The 15470-nt window shown below is 43.7% G+C and overlaps 1 protein-coding gene across 8 annotated transcripts in view; it reads left to right on the top strand.

Moving 5' to 3' along the window:
- The window catches only part of MAP2K5 (mitogen-activated protein kinase kinase 5), a 270804-nt gene that overhangs the window by 231404 nt on the left and 23930 nt on the right, over positions 1 to 15470 (top strand). For 5 of the 8 annotated variants that reach the window (XM_040493073.1, XM_040493072.1, XM_040493068.1 and 2 more), the window contains one exon: positions 1812 to 1857. The exons of the other annotated variants lie outside the window; for them this stretch is intronic. In XM_040493073.1, coding sequence (XP_040349007.1) covers positions 1812 to 1847 — 36 coding nt within the window. In that variant the 3' untranslated portion in view covers positions 1848 to 1857. The remainder of the gene's footprint in view (positions 1 to 1811; positions 1858 to 15470) is intronic. 8 annotated transcript variants of the gene reach the window in all.

Raw genomic sequence — 15470 nt, forward strand, 5'->3', positions numbered from 1 at the left:
AAATGTCAAGCTTTATCACCTTTTTGACTAAGTGTAATATGTTACCTCTTAATAAAAATGTCTCATACAGTTTATATTCCATAGACAAATATGTGAGGAAGAGATTCCCCCCCGACTTTAAAAATTTTATTAACACTGTTTCTATTTATTTAAAATACTAATATAATATTCTGTAGCTTTTAAAAACTGTTTTTACCCTGCAGTCATTTTATTTCCAAAGCATGCCATGTCGGAAAAAGCACATATATTGGCTGAACACTGGACTCCTGGGCTCATTGATAATATAGAGCCATTATCCAGAAATGTGGATTAATCTCTCTTAATTTCCTTTACATGGAATTCCTAGAAACACTCAGAAGCACATCATGGGAAGGCCCCATTTTGAAATGCAGAAATTGAAACATAAACCGTGCCATTCCTAAACTGCCCGGGGTGCTGGTTTGGGCATCACCTGCCCCGGAGATGTGGGGTTTGTGATCAGACGGCTGTGCATCTCGCTGTGTGGCCTGAGACCTACTTGGGGGTGTAGCTGGTTCTGGGCAGATGGGGAAAAGCAGATAAGACTTTACCTTCCTTCTGCCCAAAAAATTAATCAGCTGCTGTGTAGAAGTTTTATGGAGACAGGGGGAGGGATAACCTGTGTTGAAATTTCCACAGATGTCAAGCCGAAACAGAAATGATAGTGGGTAATAGCCTTGTTTTCCCAAGAGATACAGCTACTTTGGAATGTCAGATTAGGACTGTTACCAACTCCACCGGCGAGACAGCTTGAATTACTTGCTAATGGATGCAGTATTTGAGAGGTGCATATGGTTATTTATAGGGAAGGCAAATGTCCTCGATGTCATTAATGGTTCATAACTACGGTTCTTATTTACCAAATGATCATTAAGTCTTTCTACTTAAAAAAAAAAAATAGTCAGCAAATGCAGGGATTATATGATGGGTTTTCTTCTAGCTTGTTAGAGGTCGCCTTATGTAAAGAGAAGCATCTGTGTGATTTTGAAGTAATAGAAGAAGCAGTCATCTTTTCATGACTTCCTGCCACAGACACTCTGAATTTAGTACAGATACGGCCACCAAATAGGTAGTTACCCATAGTCACGCCAGTGCCACGTATGAGTGCTTCATCATGTAGCTGCGTACATGATACAGCTACTGATTATACGTACTACATGTGAGACAAGAAATATTTTGTATGAGGAATGGGATTCTTTAAGCAGCTTAAACAAACTTAACTTCCCCCACAGCTATTTAATGGATATCAACTTGCATTATGTAGCCAGAATAAAAGAAAGTGGAGATAATGTAACAGCCCATTTGTAATTTTATAGCATCATCTAGATTCCTGACGTCTTTATATATTATTTGTCATTCAAGGAAATAATGAAAGGAATAAGATGTTTTTTCATTTGACCTGGTAGTCATGTTTCTTTTCTTATTACTTTATCCCAGTTACCAAAAAAGAATTACATTGTTCCCTAGATTTAAGTTGGAAATACATCGAAAACTGAGCCAGGAAGAAATATTGCCAGGGTTTTTTTTCACATTTTTAAATTCATTCTTCATCTGTATTGCAAGGATAACTCTCTCTCAAAAATCTTGGTGTTTCTGATTCATGAGAGTCTCCCAAAATCTGATAATTAAAGGCCAAAATAAAAGATAGGAATCTATGCTAATACTTTGGCCAGGAATTGAACTCGTAAATTTGAAAACATTCAGATTCCAGGAGATAGAGTCAACGGTGGGAAATACAGCACAAATTTGTAAGCGATACAGATAACAATGAGGTTTCCCCCCCCCTTTTACAGCATGCGAAAACAACCAAAAGAAAGACCAGCACCTGAGGACCTGATGGTAAGTACATATTTTTAGTTACATTAGAATTCTCTACTTATATGGCTGTGCTTAATATTCTGTTAAAAGAACCAGAATGGAATTTAAAACATCCACAGGCTCTGGAGAGGCCACATTACTTACTCCATTTGGGTAGGTGTTTGTGAAGCTCATAGCCTCAGATAGTCATTTTCTACTTTTTAAAAACCTACCACTTTTTCGACACAAGGCTCAACTGTCTTCCTTCGCCTCACACTCAAGGATCACAAGTTAATCTGGGTTACTTCCTTGTCCTCATTTGCTGTTACAGCCTCTCAGAATCTAGAGGATTGGTAACAGAAAAGAGAGTCAACATATTAAGTTTTTAGCGCAGTCCTACAGGAAATTCTCATCGTGGCGTGGAGTCCTCTTGGATTCATGTAGGATGAAATTAGATTGGCTGCAAAAGATCAAGTTAATGTGAATCTTTGGTCTTTACTCAGAAAGAGACAACTCTAAGGCTGCGGGTGCTGTGTTCTCAGCTCCAAGGCCGCTCGCTTTCTTTGATTGCAAATGACAGTTTTTAGTCGAGCAGGGAGAGGAACAGAGACGCTCCCTAGCAATTCCCAAATGGTCATTTATTTAGTGCAGATTGTTGATTTGACAGTGCACAAGCTGTTAGAATAACGCTAGCATCGAGCATTAGTAAGTAATAATTATAGTCTGCTCTTTCTTACGTTTTGCTTAAACCATTCCCTATCTTTACATTATTGCACTCAGCAAAATCCGGCCAATGTTCTGTCACCACTTTAACAATAAGCATTTTACAGATACCAGTTCAGAGGTTTTCATCCATTGTATGCCATCCTAATAAACACCCCAAGTGCCCAGACTTCTTCTATATAATACAGATTTCATCCTGGAATATACAATAACAGCATGTTTCCCTTTTGCATCATGAGTGCTTTCGAGGAAGGTAGTTTTCTCCTTCGTGTTACCCCTGAAGCAAATCTTCTATTTCAGGATAGTTTCAAGTTAAAGTTCACCCCTAAAACCTCTGCAATTTATAACTGTGCAGGTTTCATGTCTAGAATAAACTGGTCTTTTGGTGGTGGCGTCTCTTTGATGGTTGGGAAATTCTTGCAGTTAGTCACATTTGAGAAAACTTGGAACAGGTTCTAGAGATGGAGACCCATTTACCTTGTACATTATTATGCTATGGCTGGATAGCTCAGCTATTAAAACAAAGGAATAGGGTTTCATAAAACAGATATCTGTTTGTAAATGCATGTTTCAGTGCTGCAATGAGCTGGCCACTTATAAATAAAACACTGCAGATCGTACGTACGCCCATAAATGCATATGGATGTATGTCTTGGTAAGGAATACAACTCCAGGGCGACAAGTCATAAAGACAAGGCTAAAGGCTGAGTACTTTCAGTGCCTTAGAAGCAAGTGTATGTAAAGGTGTGTGTGCGTGTGTGTGTGTGTGTGTGTAGAGAGAGAGACAAGGAATACATATTACGGTAGCTCTCTCTACAACTGTACACGCTGGTGTGTGCTGTCCCATGGTTTTAATTAATAAATAATGTAAATCCATAAAATACGGGGTGCCTGGGTGGCTCCATCGGTTAAACATCTGACTTCAGCTCGGTTCATGATCTTGCGTTCTGTGGGTTCAAGCCCCACAATGGGCTCTGTGCTGACAGCTCGGAGCCTGGAGCCTGCTTCAGATTCTGTGTCTCCCTCTCTCTGCCCCTACCCCGCTCGTGCTCGTTCTCTCTCTCTCAAAAATAAATAAGCATTAAAAAAAATAGACTTAGTTTAAAATATACATTAAATAAATAAAATCCATAAAATACAATGAAAAATGTAGTCAGAGGAAGCATCATCCTATACTTAATGTAACATTTTTAGGACTGTCCTCAGTTTGAATTAAGTGGACGTATTCCCTTAGGTGCCACACCGGTGAGGCCCCCTGGCTTAGAAAGGGTTCAGTGAGGAGGCAGGAAACTTGCAATGTGTGTGTGGCTCCTGTGGTCAAGAGGGCTGGGCCCTGCTTGCCTCTGACTGGAATATTGAGCCAAATAGGGAATGGGAGAGAAAGTGGCTTGTTACCTGGCTTCAGGAATCACTAGAATAAAGTAACTGCCATAAAAGAACAGCAGAGTCCTGTGAGGATCCATTTGGGGAAGTGGGGAAAAGCTACATGGAGAAGGCAGCCTTTGAAAAGGGCCGTTAGGAGGGCGCCTGGGTGGCGCAGTCGGTTAAGCGTCCGACTTCAGCCAGGTCACGATCTCGCGGTCCATGAGTTCGAGCCCTGCGTCAGGCTCTGGGCTGATGGCTCGGAGCCTGGAGTCTGTTTCCGATTCTGTGTCTCCCTCTCTCTCTGCCCCTCCCCCGTTCATGCTCTGTCTCTCTCTGTCCCAAAAAAATAAATAAAAACGTTGAAAAAAAAAATTAAAAAAAAAAAAAAAGAAAAGAAAAGGGCCGTTAGGGGCGCCTGGGTGGCTCGTTTGGTTGGGCGACTGACTTCGGCTCGGGTCATGATCTCGCAGTTTGTGAGTTCGAGCCCCGCGTCGGTCTCTGTGCTGACAGCTCAGAGCCTGGAACCTACTTCAGATTCTGTTCTCCCCCTCTCTCTACCCCTCCGCTGCTCATGCTCTGTGTCTCTCTGTCTCTCAATAATAATAAATAAAGGTTAAAAAAAAAATTTTTTTTTTTTTTAAAGAAAAGGGCCTTTGGAGGATGAACTGAACTTTAGTAGAGCGTTTTTAAGGGGACATTCCAGGCAAAGGAAACAGGCTCCGCAAAGCATGAGTGTGTAGACGGCCAGACTTTTTCAGAGCATTGTGAAACCTCTGGTGCCTTTTGGAACAGAAATCATTTTGACATTGGCCTCGGGGAGTCCCAAAGCCACAAAGGTGGAATTCACATAGGCAACACGTTCACCCACTGGGTGATCTGTTAAGAAATTCCCCCTCTTGTAGAAGATACCCTAGTCCAAGTCTGAAAACTTTGACTTCACATAGAAGCCACACACCCACCCACCCACCAACCCATACCTTTCTTTGTGAGTGGACTTCTATTCAAGAATAGGGAAATCCTTCATCCTTTAGTCTTTTAAGACCTATTGCATAAATCAGGAGTCAGGGTTATACCCAAAAAAGGAAAACCAGCCATGGAGGCAGCCAAGAAAGTTCAACATGCTGACCCCCACCCCCAGCACACTCTTTCTGCTCCTGAGAAAATGATGCCCTTATTAAAGAACCCACTTTTAAATCACCTGGGTATAAATTGCAGGAAAGACCTGTGTCAGCGCTATGCCAGTTCTGTGACGTAGGACCTGCAAACTTAGAAGATAAGTTTCCAAGCTGTAGAAACTATGGAGATGGCAGACAGAATGTTCGCCAGGCTTCAGACAACCAGGCAGGGATGTTGCAGCTTATGTGGAGTGAGGGACAGCTGTTGCCCACTGGGACGGGTTGGCAAGAACGCAGCAAGAAGGGAGAAGACCATAACGCAAGGGTGATGGAGACGTTTTCCCCAAATGTCAATGATCAGGTTGAAGAACACAAAATAAAAACCAGACCTCTAGGTTCAGAAACAGAGAGACAGCTTGAGGTGGGAGCATGTTGAGATGGAGAGGTTCAGGTCTGGTTTGCTCTTCAGATTGTGGGTTTAAGTATTTGTGACTAAAAGGGATCTGGTGAGAGGCATTATTGAATAGAGCCTTGCTCAGGTAAGCCACGAGATTTCCTTCTGCTGAGTTAGTCTTCCTTTGGGGTTCTTTGGTAGGTAAGGTCAGGCTGTGATTTAGCAGGAAAGCCTCCACGCTTCCCTTCCCTTCCCTTGTCAGCAGCTCCCCATTCCCTCCCTGCTTTCGTGTCTTCATCTGCAAAACAGAGGGGATGGACAAGATCACCAGTCCTTGACCTAGGGTCTGTGACTTCAGGAAGTCTGTTAGAGCCCCTGAAATTACATCCAACATCGTGTATGCATGTGGGGATTTGCATTCTTTCCTGAAAAGCAAAATTCATGGCTGTCATCAGTTTTTCAAACGGGACCGTGACCCTGAATGATTGTTAAGCTCCCTCGCTGCCTTTCGTTCTGTTAGTTAGCGCTGTGCCGCCAGGACCAGAGAAGCAGCTCAGGAGGGAGGCATCGACTCGGAGGGTGCTGGCCTGGCATAGGGGAGAGAAGGGAAAAGCCCTCCCTGTGGGACTCAGCAGGGCTTCCCACCAGCTGTCAGGTGGCCCTTTAACCTCCCCAGCCTATCCTGAATGTGGGCCTTGACTCAGGGAGGGAGGGTCTGCAGTTACAATTTGGGTTCGGAGTGCTGTAGATCCTTCTATGCATTTAGAGTATTTCCAGAAGCTTTCCATGTCTAAGCTCTATTTAATGGAATCTATGCATAGTAAGTAATCAGGTCAGAAGAAGCAGCATCCCGGTTTGAGATCAATCGCTGGCTAATACTTTATCTAGGCCACTTTATTATCTCATGCTGATCCGATTCCCATTCTCCTCCTTCTTTGTAGCATGCACTTCGGCTGTGGTAAAAGTACGGATCACATACATATTAAAAACATATACCCATTCTATCTGTATGTAAATGCGTGAGGCACAGCTGGATATTGCAGAGGAGTTTGATTTACTAATAGTTATTATCTGTTCTAGCTGTTCAGTGGCAGAGAGAATTTCAGAGAAACAAGCTGGCGCAGAAATTGTCTTTATGCTATTACTATACTGCTCTAGTAATTGTTTAAAAACACGGGTTTTCTCCTTAGGCTCCAATAATGTCTGTTATTTTGTGCATTTCCTGGTACATTCCAGAGCAGGGCTTCCTCCTTTAGCATTTCCTCAGGTTTGGGTTTTTTTGGTTTTCGATTCAGAAACACAGAATACAGTTTGCAATTGAAATTTGGCATTTTGCTTAGAAAGCAAGTAAATCGTGGGACTGGAAATATAAAAAGCAGGTGTGGGATCTTGAGGGAGGGATGTCAGTTACAATCAAAATAGTGCTTTTAGATTTTTTTTTTCCCTGCTTCATCTAAATCCCAGCAGCTGCAAACTTGAAGGCATCTCATTTCTCAGAAAAGGCTTTATGTATAAGAGGTGGTATTGTTTGGGGGCTAATAAACACCAAACTGCTCCAGAAAAATCTGTTTAAACATTTAATTACTTGCAAAGAGATGTTAACTTGTTTAACTCCTCTAAATTAAATTGTCACTGGTAGCTTCTCTGCTTATCCAAACCTGATTGTAATTACATTTTCAGATAGTTTGGTTGCTTGGTCTCTCAGTTAATCAATGGGTGTGATAAACTGGACATCTGCACAGTCCCTTTCAGAAACTGGAGAAAGCACCATGTCAGAGTTTCATCTGTCCAGCACTTCAATTCCAGTGTAACTTTTGGATTTACACCAGATGGCTTTGTTCACCATTGTTAGCCCCAAACCTTTTGGCCACCGCAATAGTCAGAATGCACTGGACAGTCAAGAAGATGATTTTGTTCAGGCTGTTGCAATATGGAGAATGTTTACTAATGGGGACCGTCTCAGAGGAAAGGGAGGGGGCCAAGGTTACGGACGCAGGTAAACAGGAAGTCATCAGCCAGTCTTATGGAAGTCAGGAGGAAGGGTGGAAAAGGGTCTGTGAAAGCAGGTTGGTCCTTTGTAGCTAACAAAAGAGCGGGGGAGACTTCTCATCTGTATTTCTTTCTGGGAGCACAGGGCTCAGATAAAGTTCAACATTACCACCACATTCCACTGAGCTCCAAGATGAGCTTCGGTTTATTTTGATCTAGAGTTTACATGTCTCCTAAGTACAGATAGGAGGAAAAGCACATTTCATCAGCCTCCTTGCATAGTGATCATGGACCACTCTGCTTGCAATCTAAATTTTGCAAGATGCTAATGATGATTTCACAAGCAATTCTAAACTTGGGTAACATTTACTACATCTAGTATCTTACTACATCTACCACATCACCTGTGTCTTAAAGTTCATATTTTAAAACAGACCCTTAGGGCCAGACTTGTGTGTGTCTGGCCGCCCATTCTTGCAGACATCATTTTCAGTTATTCATCTGGAGGTGCAAATCAGCTCATTAGCTAAGGCCCCCAGAATTTGTAGGGAGAAACCCTGGCTGGGATTGTAACTTCAGCTAAGTATTTCCTTCAAGCGCAAATAGCATCACAGAAGCCTGGGGGGCTCCACACAAGGTCCAGTTGACCACCAGGTAATGACTTTTTTTTTCAAGTTCTGAAGGCCATTAAAATCATCTGTTTGTGTCTGCTTATAAATAGGAATCCACTGGTAAGAAGTTGATTTTAGCTTTTTAATTGCACATAATTACAACGGCAGAATCACTGTCTGGATGCTTGAGATCGCACTAAATCAGACAGCTTTAATTTGAATTTTTGATGACACGTTAGCACTTCAGCAAGAACAGAGAGATTATAACCCCAGAAAACAAGCTTTGTTTTTCCACAGACGTGACTGCTTAATCTTTTCACGAGACTTTAGCAGATAAATGTGTGTGTGTGTGTGTGTGTGTATTTATATACATGCATGTAGCAAGAGAGATACAGATAGATAAAATCTGTCACTCCTTGATCATGGGGGATCTAACAGTTTTAATTTCCCAGTTAAGGATAACTTTTTTCCTCCATCAGTCAGGTCAGATCTCTTAATATGGTGATGATTTGCCTGTTTAAGATTGCAGTTTTTTGAACTCCCGCCTGCAAGGCTTCTTTCTTGTTCTACTGGGCCAACTGTCATCTTCCCGGCATCACGTTCCATGGCACAATGAGGCTGTGGGGCCTTGACCGCAAAAAGAGTTTGGTTATCCTGGATGCCGGAAAGTCGATCGCCTGGGCTGCCCTTCAGCGCTCTGCCACATTCACAGCGAGCTAAGCCGGGTCTTGGGAGTATGTTGTCACTAGGTCCTCATGTGACACCACTCAGCCTGTTGGCAGCTTCTTTGATTAGGGTGGCGGCCTCAGTTTGGAATGCCCTCCTCTCCCCTGTGCCCGAAGGTCTCCATCCTCCTCCCCGTCCCAGTGAGTGGAGCACTCCCTGCTCTGAAGCACTCCAGAATTTATTGTCTCTCGCTTGGAACAGCACTTAATTACACAAATTACATATTCATCTTACATTCACAAGTTGGTCCATGTAGTACAGTGGTTCCTAAAGCTGGCAACTCTTCAGAATCATCTAAGTGGGTTAAAAATCAGAGGGAAAAAAACAATGCCTGGATCCCAGCCCAGATCAAAGAATCTCTGGCATTTGGGCCACGGAGCAGGTACTGTTTTATTTCTTAAAGCTCTCCAGGTGATTACAAGGAGCAGCCAGAGGTGAAACTCACTAGTTAGATGTCTTTTTTCTCCAACTAGATTGTAAGTGCCTTGAAGGAGGGTCATGCTCTCATAATTCAGTGCCTAGCACGGATCTATGCTACTGCCATTTGGGCGAGGTCTTTAATCTACTCGCAGGAAGAGAAATCACCATCTCTTACTCTTTGCACGTGCCAGCCTCTCTCGTCCAGTGTAATAAAACACTGTACTAGACATCGGATAGATAGACACACAAGATAGGTCCGTTGATCTCCAAGAGCTCACACAATAAAGCTGAGGAGACTGACCCAAGAACAAGCAATCTCTGGACATTGTAACGTACAGTATGAGTCAGGGTGACCACACTAGGATGCATGGTCTGATCAGAGGTCTTTGTTTGACTTGCTCAGAGGTCATCTGGGTAAAATAACGTGGTGTCAAAATAAAGGAGTTTTTAAGATGTCACAGTGTTTGCAGGGATGCTATTCGAAGCATTTACCAACCAGTTCAGCACAGGTGTGACCAATCAGGACAGGCACCAGGGTCCGGCCAGCCCACCTTGAAGTATGGGAGGAATACCACAGTGTTAGGTAGTTGTTGCTCAGCACCTGTGATCGTCGGCGTGCATTCCGACCGCTTGAGAATTCGCTCCCGACAGTTAATTCCAAATCAAGAGGTCGTCAGAGAGCCAAGACCCTAGAGGAGACCACCTGGCCAGCACCATCTTTGCTTGGTTAGATTGATGGCAGGGGGACTTCAAGGTCTTTATCTATCAGCATAGCAGATGCATGCCACCCCAGCCCCTAGCTCTCGGGAATAATGGACCAAGTTGAAAAAGACGGGAGACATTTAGCCATTTGGAGGGGGAAGGGGGGAATATAAAAGGATCTGAAGCCTAGCTCTGTGATTTGGGAATTGCTGTTGAAGGCAGCAAACTTGTTTTCCTGTGAGTACACTCCAATAAATAGATGCGATTCTTATCAATAATTAATGAGTCTAACCAGGAATTTCAAGGGCTGGAAAAATATTAGAATCCTCGTATTTACAGTTGAAACCAGCTGGATTTGTTTAATGGGTTGTTTGCTTTTTAATTTGTAGCAGTTTTGAGAGAGACCTTTGGGGATCCGGAGTCTTGTGGTTTCAGTGGGGCCTTTGTAGATACACAGTTATTTGGGGGGCCAAATCTGCCTGCAGATAATTTGAGGTTCGCTTGGCCATTTAGAGACTGCCTAAAGGCAGTGGAGACATTTGGGCCTTCTGTCCTCTATTTAATTTTCAAGATTAGAATTAAACATTAGGTCCTGGTCTACCGAGAGACATTTGCCGGAGCATGGACTAGTTTCTTTCCAGTATCCTGGTTTACCGTTTCTCTGTTCTCTTAATATAAATGGTCACTGATTCTGAAGTAGGAGGCTAGGTAGCATTCGTTTATTTGTGCAAAGGTTCCCTTGACACAAATAAAAATGGAATTTTCAGATGTAACCCGATTAACTCTTAATTGTATGCCAATAGCTTACGTGTGTCTCACCTCCCTCGGAAAGCTTCAGAATGGCCTGCGTCTGTTTTTAAACTTGGGGGGGGGGGGAGGTGCGTTCAATTAATAGCAGGACTTTCTAATTGTGGGATTGGTGTGGCGTTGACAAAAATTTGTATAAATAGGGTACATTTTTCCACTTAAGAGGGCTGTGCTGAAACATTTTTAATTGGATTTTCATGGTGATTGACAGCATTTGATTATGACAGTAACTTTATTTGGCTGGACTGCTCTAGCCTCTTGTTCAGATTTTTCCATCAAAGCTCTTTTTTATCCTCTGAATCCCCAGTGGAGCAGCAGTCATTGTGGAAGAGCCTTTTAGCACCTTTGTTGTCACCATCCCTGGTGATGATTGGGCCCAGCTGGTAGTAGATAAGAAAATGTCCCTTTCACAAAGAGGCTGTGTCTCCCGCCTCTGTGGCTTCAATAATTTTAAGAGCCCCCAAAACCTGTTGAGGATTAGAAGTAGCTTTAGATGTGAAATGAGTGTTAAGTATTAGTAATCGGGAGATTAGGGCCCCAGGGACACTAGGAGACAAACAGCCGCAATTAAGGCAAATCTGCCGATGTAAACAAAATTTAGCAGAAACAGATGCCCTAACCATTTTGGGGGATTGATTTGAGGGCACCAAGGAATCGATTTTTGTCTTGTTTACACTTTCAAACCCCTGTGATATACTGAAAGGCGAAATATTTCATACAGCCTGATTTTAGTTAATTTTTTTTTCAGTGCCTCACAGTAGGCGCCTGTCTTCTCGCAGTGACCAGGCCTGAGTTTATTCAGCATTCACAGGGAGCAGCTAATTGTCTATGAAGGGCCCCCGTGTTTAAATGGGCTTGACAGGAATTTAAATTTTGTTTCAATCAACCCCTGTGCTCACAGCCTGCTCCAGTTTCTAATTTTTAAATTAAACATGATTTTTTTTTTTTAAGCCACAGCCTTGCCTCTGGAATACTCCGGCTCTAACTCTCGGAAGGCACGTCGGCAACCCTGGAATGCTGGTGTGTGCAGGGCCTGAGGCACCAGCTCCCGGGCTGGAAAGTTCTTTCCCCGAGGCAGGCATTTCCTCCGCTTGTCAGGGAGGTCAGCTGAGCCGGGGCTGGGCACGCCATCCTTCCCACCTTCGGAAATAGCCCAGCTCTCCTGTGCAGGCAGCAATGCCGCGTCATCTGGAAAGTGGGTTAAGTACCAAAGAAAGGCGTAAGGGTAGATTTAGAGGGCTGGCTGAATTATAACCCGCCGCACGTCTGGTACAGATATTCTACTCTCGTGAGATAGGAGGGGACACACTTTGGGCATCACAAGTGTTCTCTCACCATTTTTATTTGTCGAGTGTCCGCTCTGCAGAGCAGCCTGGAAATGCCAGGAAAGCTGTATGTCAGCCCTGAATCCTGACCTCAGCCAGCTTACGGTCTAGCAAGGAACAGGAGGATAGAAACAACCAAGCACTGGACAGAACGGGAGACCCGCCAGAGGCCCTGCCTCACCTACCCCTGCCCACCTTCAGTGCCCCTTCACCCCTCCGGTGCTCCCCCACATGCACGCTGTGCCCGCGTGGTGCCCCGACGCCCTCACGGTGCCTGCACACATGAGGCATTCTCACATGGTTGTGTCTTTGCTTTGTACTATTTCCTCACGTCCACGTGGTGAAATCCTGCCGTTTCAGTAACTTTAAGAGCCCCCAGCACTTGTCGAGGATTAGAAGTAGACTTAGATAGAAAATGAGTATTCACTCGCACAGCCTCTGAGAAGCCTCCCAGGCCTGCTTCGGGAGGGCATGACTTCCTGTTTTACGACACCCTCCCTCCCGACAAGTGCCTCTGCTGGCACACTTCTCACACTTTGTGGCGGTAACTTGTTCACATAACTCGTAACCATCCATAAACAAGACCACAAGTCTCTGGAGGACACCATGTCTTACCTACCTGTGTATCCTTAGCCTCCTGCCCGGTCCCTAGCCCCAAGTAGAATGCGCGCTAAATAGTTATCGAACTGGAATGATATGAATTTAACAGGTAAAAACGTCTTCTGCAGAAGGCGTGATTTCTTCCAGCCAGGGTTTTCCAGGATGGCTTTGTGAATGGGTGACAAGTAAGCCAGGCCTTGCAGAACATTTATTTATGTGAGTGTATTACCTCCTGCATGGGACACAGCTTGGGTCATAAGGGAAAGTAGCCAAAACCCATACTACAACTTATTTTCTCTGAACTTACTTGAAAGCAGTGGGAGTGAGGATTGCGTGCGTCTCGGAGCTGCAGATAATGCAGAAAGGCTTCCACCCTTTAACATTAAAATAAAAAAGATTTCTTGTAGAGAGCGAAATTCATCTAAACATAACATTTTTTGAACACCTGAGTTTACAGAGTTCTTTCATATAAATTACTCATTTGACCTTCACACAAACACTACGAGGGTCATTCTTATTCCCATTTTACTGATGTGTTAAACTGGGGCTTTAGAAAGGTTAACTGGCTTGCCTGGAACCATGCAGTCAGGATGGACATTGGACCATTTGGCCTTAAACAAAGCTATATCTACTGGTTCTAGAGTGGGCGGGGATTATGGTTGTGAGAATTTCAGTTAAGTCCAACAATTCCTCGCAATCAAAAATAAAACTAAACACAAATAGCCTGCAAAGAAACATGTAGGATTTCAGCAGTTTGCTTGTGAAGCCAAAAGTGTTCCTCTGCTCACCTCACTCCGTATGGTCCCCTCCACCTTGGCCTCATCCCGCAGCTGCAGGGCCATGGTTGAGGCGGGGAACTGGTGGCCGCACACAGCAGCAGGCGCCTGGCCAAAGATTGAACCTCAGCGCGAAGAGGCCAAACGGGAGGAGAGAAGATGATCACCAGCAGTTTGCACTTGGTCTGTTAGTTGGCTGAAGGGAAGCTGTAAGATTTTGTGAGTTATTATTGGTTTTTGGTTTTGTCAACCTGCAGCAGAAACTGAGGGCCTCAAACCTTTTCTCCTTTTCAGTTCTACCGTCATGGTTGTAGAAGTACGCAACTTCCAAGAGATACTGTTCCTGGAGTTTGTGCGAAATTTCTTTTAACTCAGCAAATTCACTGAGCACGTTCTACGTGCAGAGTGAGTTGCCAGGTGCCATTTCTAGTGCTGTTCACACATGGACCATGGACTGGTAGCAGCATCGGAACTGTTTCTTGACCACAAGATAAGGAGCTTGTGCCAGAACATAAATCAAGCATGACTCAAAGCCTCTGTTTAATTTAGCCGTCATTTGTTTGCAGCAAAACTTTGTCAGTGAAGGAAGCTGCGGGCTGATTGACATGGCATAGTTCTTATCTTGTCATAGACCAGTAGCAAGCAATTCCCAGACCAACCACTTGAATTGCAGAGCTGCAGGGAATACAGAGGAGCTTACAGTGCTGTGTGAAAGTGAGGCACTGATCTAACCATTGCAGGGGTGCGGCAAAAGTAGCTGTTTAGTAATCTCTGTTTACAGGACACCAAGTAGCTGTTTAGTAATCTCTGTTTACAGGTGGTCAAAAATAACTAAATGAAATGAAAATAAAAAAGAACTAAATGAAAGACAACATACAGGATGGGGAAAATATTGGTAAACCATCTATCTGATAAGGGGTTAATATCCAACATATATAAAGAACTCCTTCAATTCAGTAGCAAAAACAAAACAAATAGTCCAATTAAAATGGACAAAGGACCTGAATAGACATTTTTTTTTCCAGAGGAGATATACTAATGGCCAACAGGTATGTGAAAAGATGCTCAGCATCACTCATCATCAGGGAAATGCAAATCAAAACCACAATGAGATACCACATCATGCCTGTCAGAATGGCTTTCACCAAAATGACAAGAGATAACAAGTATTGGCAAGGATGTGGAGAAAAGGGAGCCCTCGTGCTATTGGTGGGAATGTAAACGGGTGTAGCCACTATGGAAAACAGTCTGCAGATTCTTCATGCTACTGTATGGTATATTTGAAAGTTGCTAAGGGGGGTAAATTCTAAGAGTTCTCATCACAAGGGGAAAACCGTTTTCTTCTTTTCATTTATATAAGATGATGGATGTGAACTTACTGTGGTAATCATTTCACAATATATATGTCAAATCAGTATGCAGTATACCTGAAACTTATAACTGCTGTGTGTCTGTTATATCTCAATAAAACTGGTTGGGGAGTGGGTAGGACTAAATGAAATAGAAGCCAAACTGGTGAGTGCCTTGAGAGACACGTGAACAAAGTAGTTATGTCACACAGAACAGGGAGCCAGAGATCAGGGTCCATCAGGAAGGCAGAAGGGAGAGTGAGGCTGGGAAGATGGCCCATGAGTGTCTGTCCAACACAGGCATTCAAGGAAGCAGCAGGAGCAAAGGCATGGAGCCATGACCTTGCTTGTTTTTGTTTTTTTTTTAATATTTATTTTCGAGAGAAAGAGCACATCCAGGGGAGGGGCAGAGGGAGACACACACACACAGAATCTGAAGCAGGCTCCAGGCTCTGAGCTGTCAGCACAGAGCCTGACACAGGGCTCAAACTCATGAACCATGAGATCATGACCTGAACCGAAGTTGGACGCTTAATCTACTGGGCCACCCAGGCGCCCCTGACCTTGCTTGTTTCTATAAGCATTATGGTAGAATTGGAAAGCTGGAAAGATTTGTGGCCAGACAACTGGCAGGACGTACTCTGTCCTCTGTATGTGAAGTCTGAAGAGGCCGAAGATGGGCCCTAGATCTTGAAATGAGTCTGTCATGAACATGAGACAAGAAACAGCATGGTAAACTGGAAAGAGCATTGA

This window comes from Herpailurus yagouaroundi, unplaced genomic scaffold (assembly GCF_014898765.1).
Source record: "Herpailurus yagouaroundi ecotype Mexico unplaced genomic scaffold, PumYag 184, whole genome shotgun sequence".
Classification (NCBI taxonomy): Eukaryota; Metazoa; Chordata; class Mammalia; order Carnivora; family Felidae; genus Herpailurus; species Herpailurus yagouaroundi.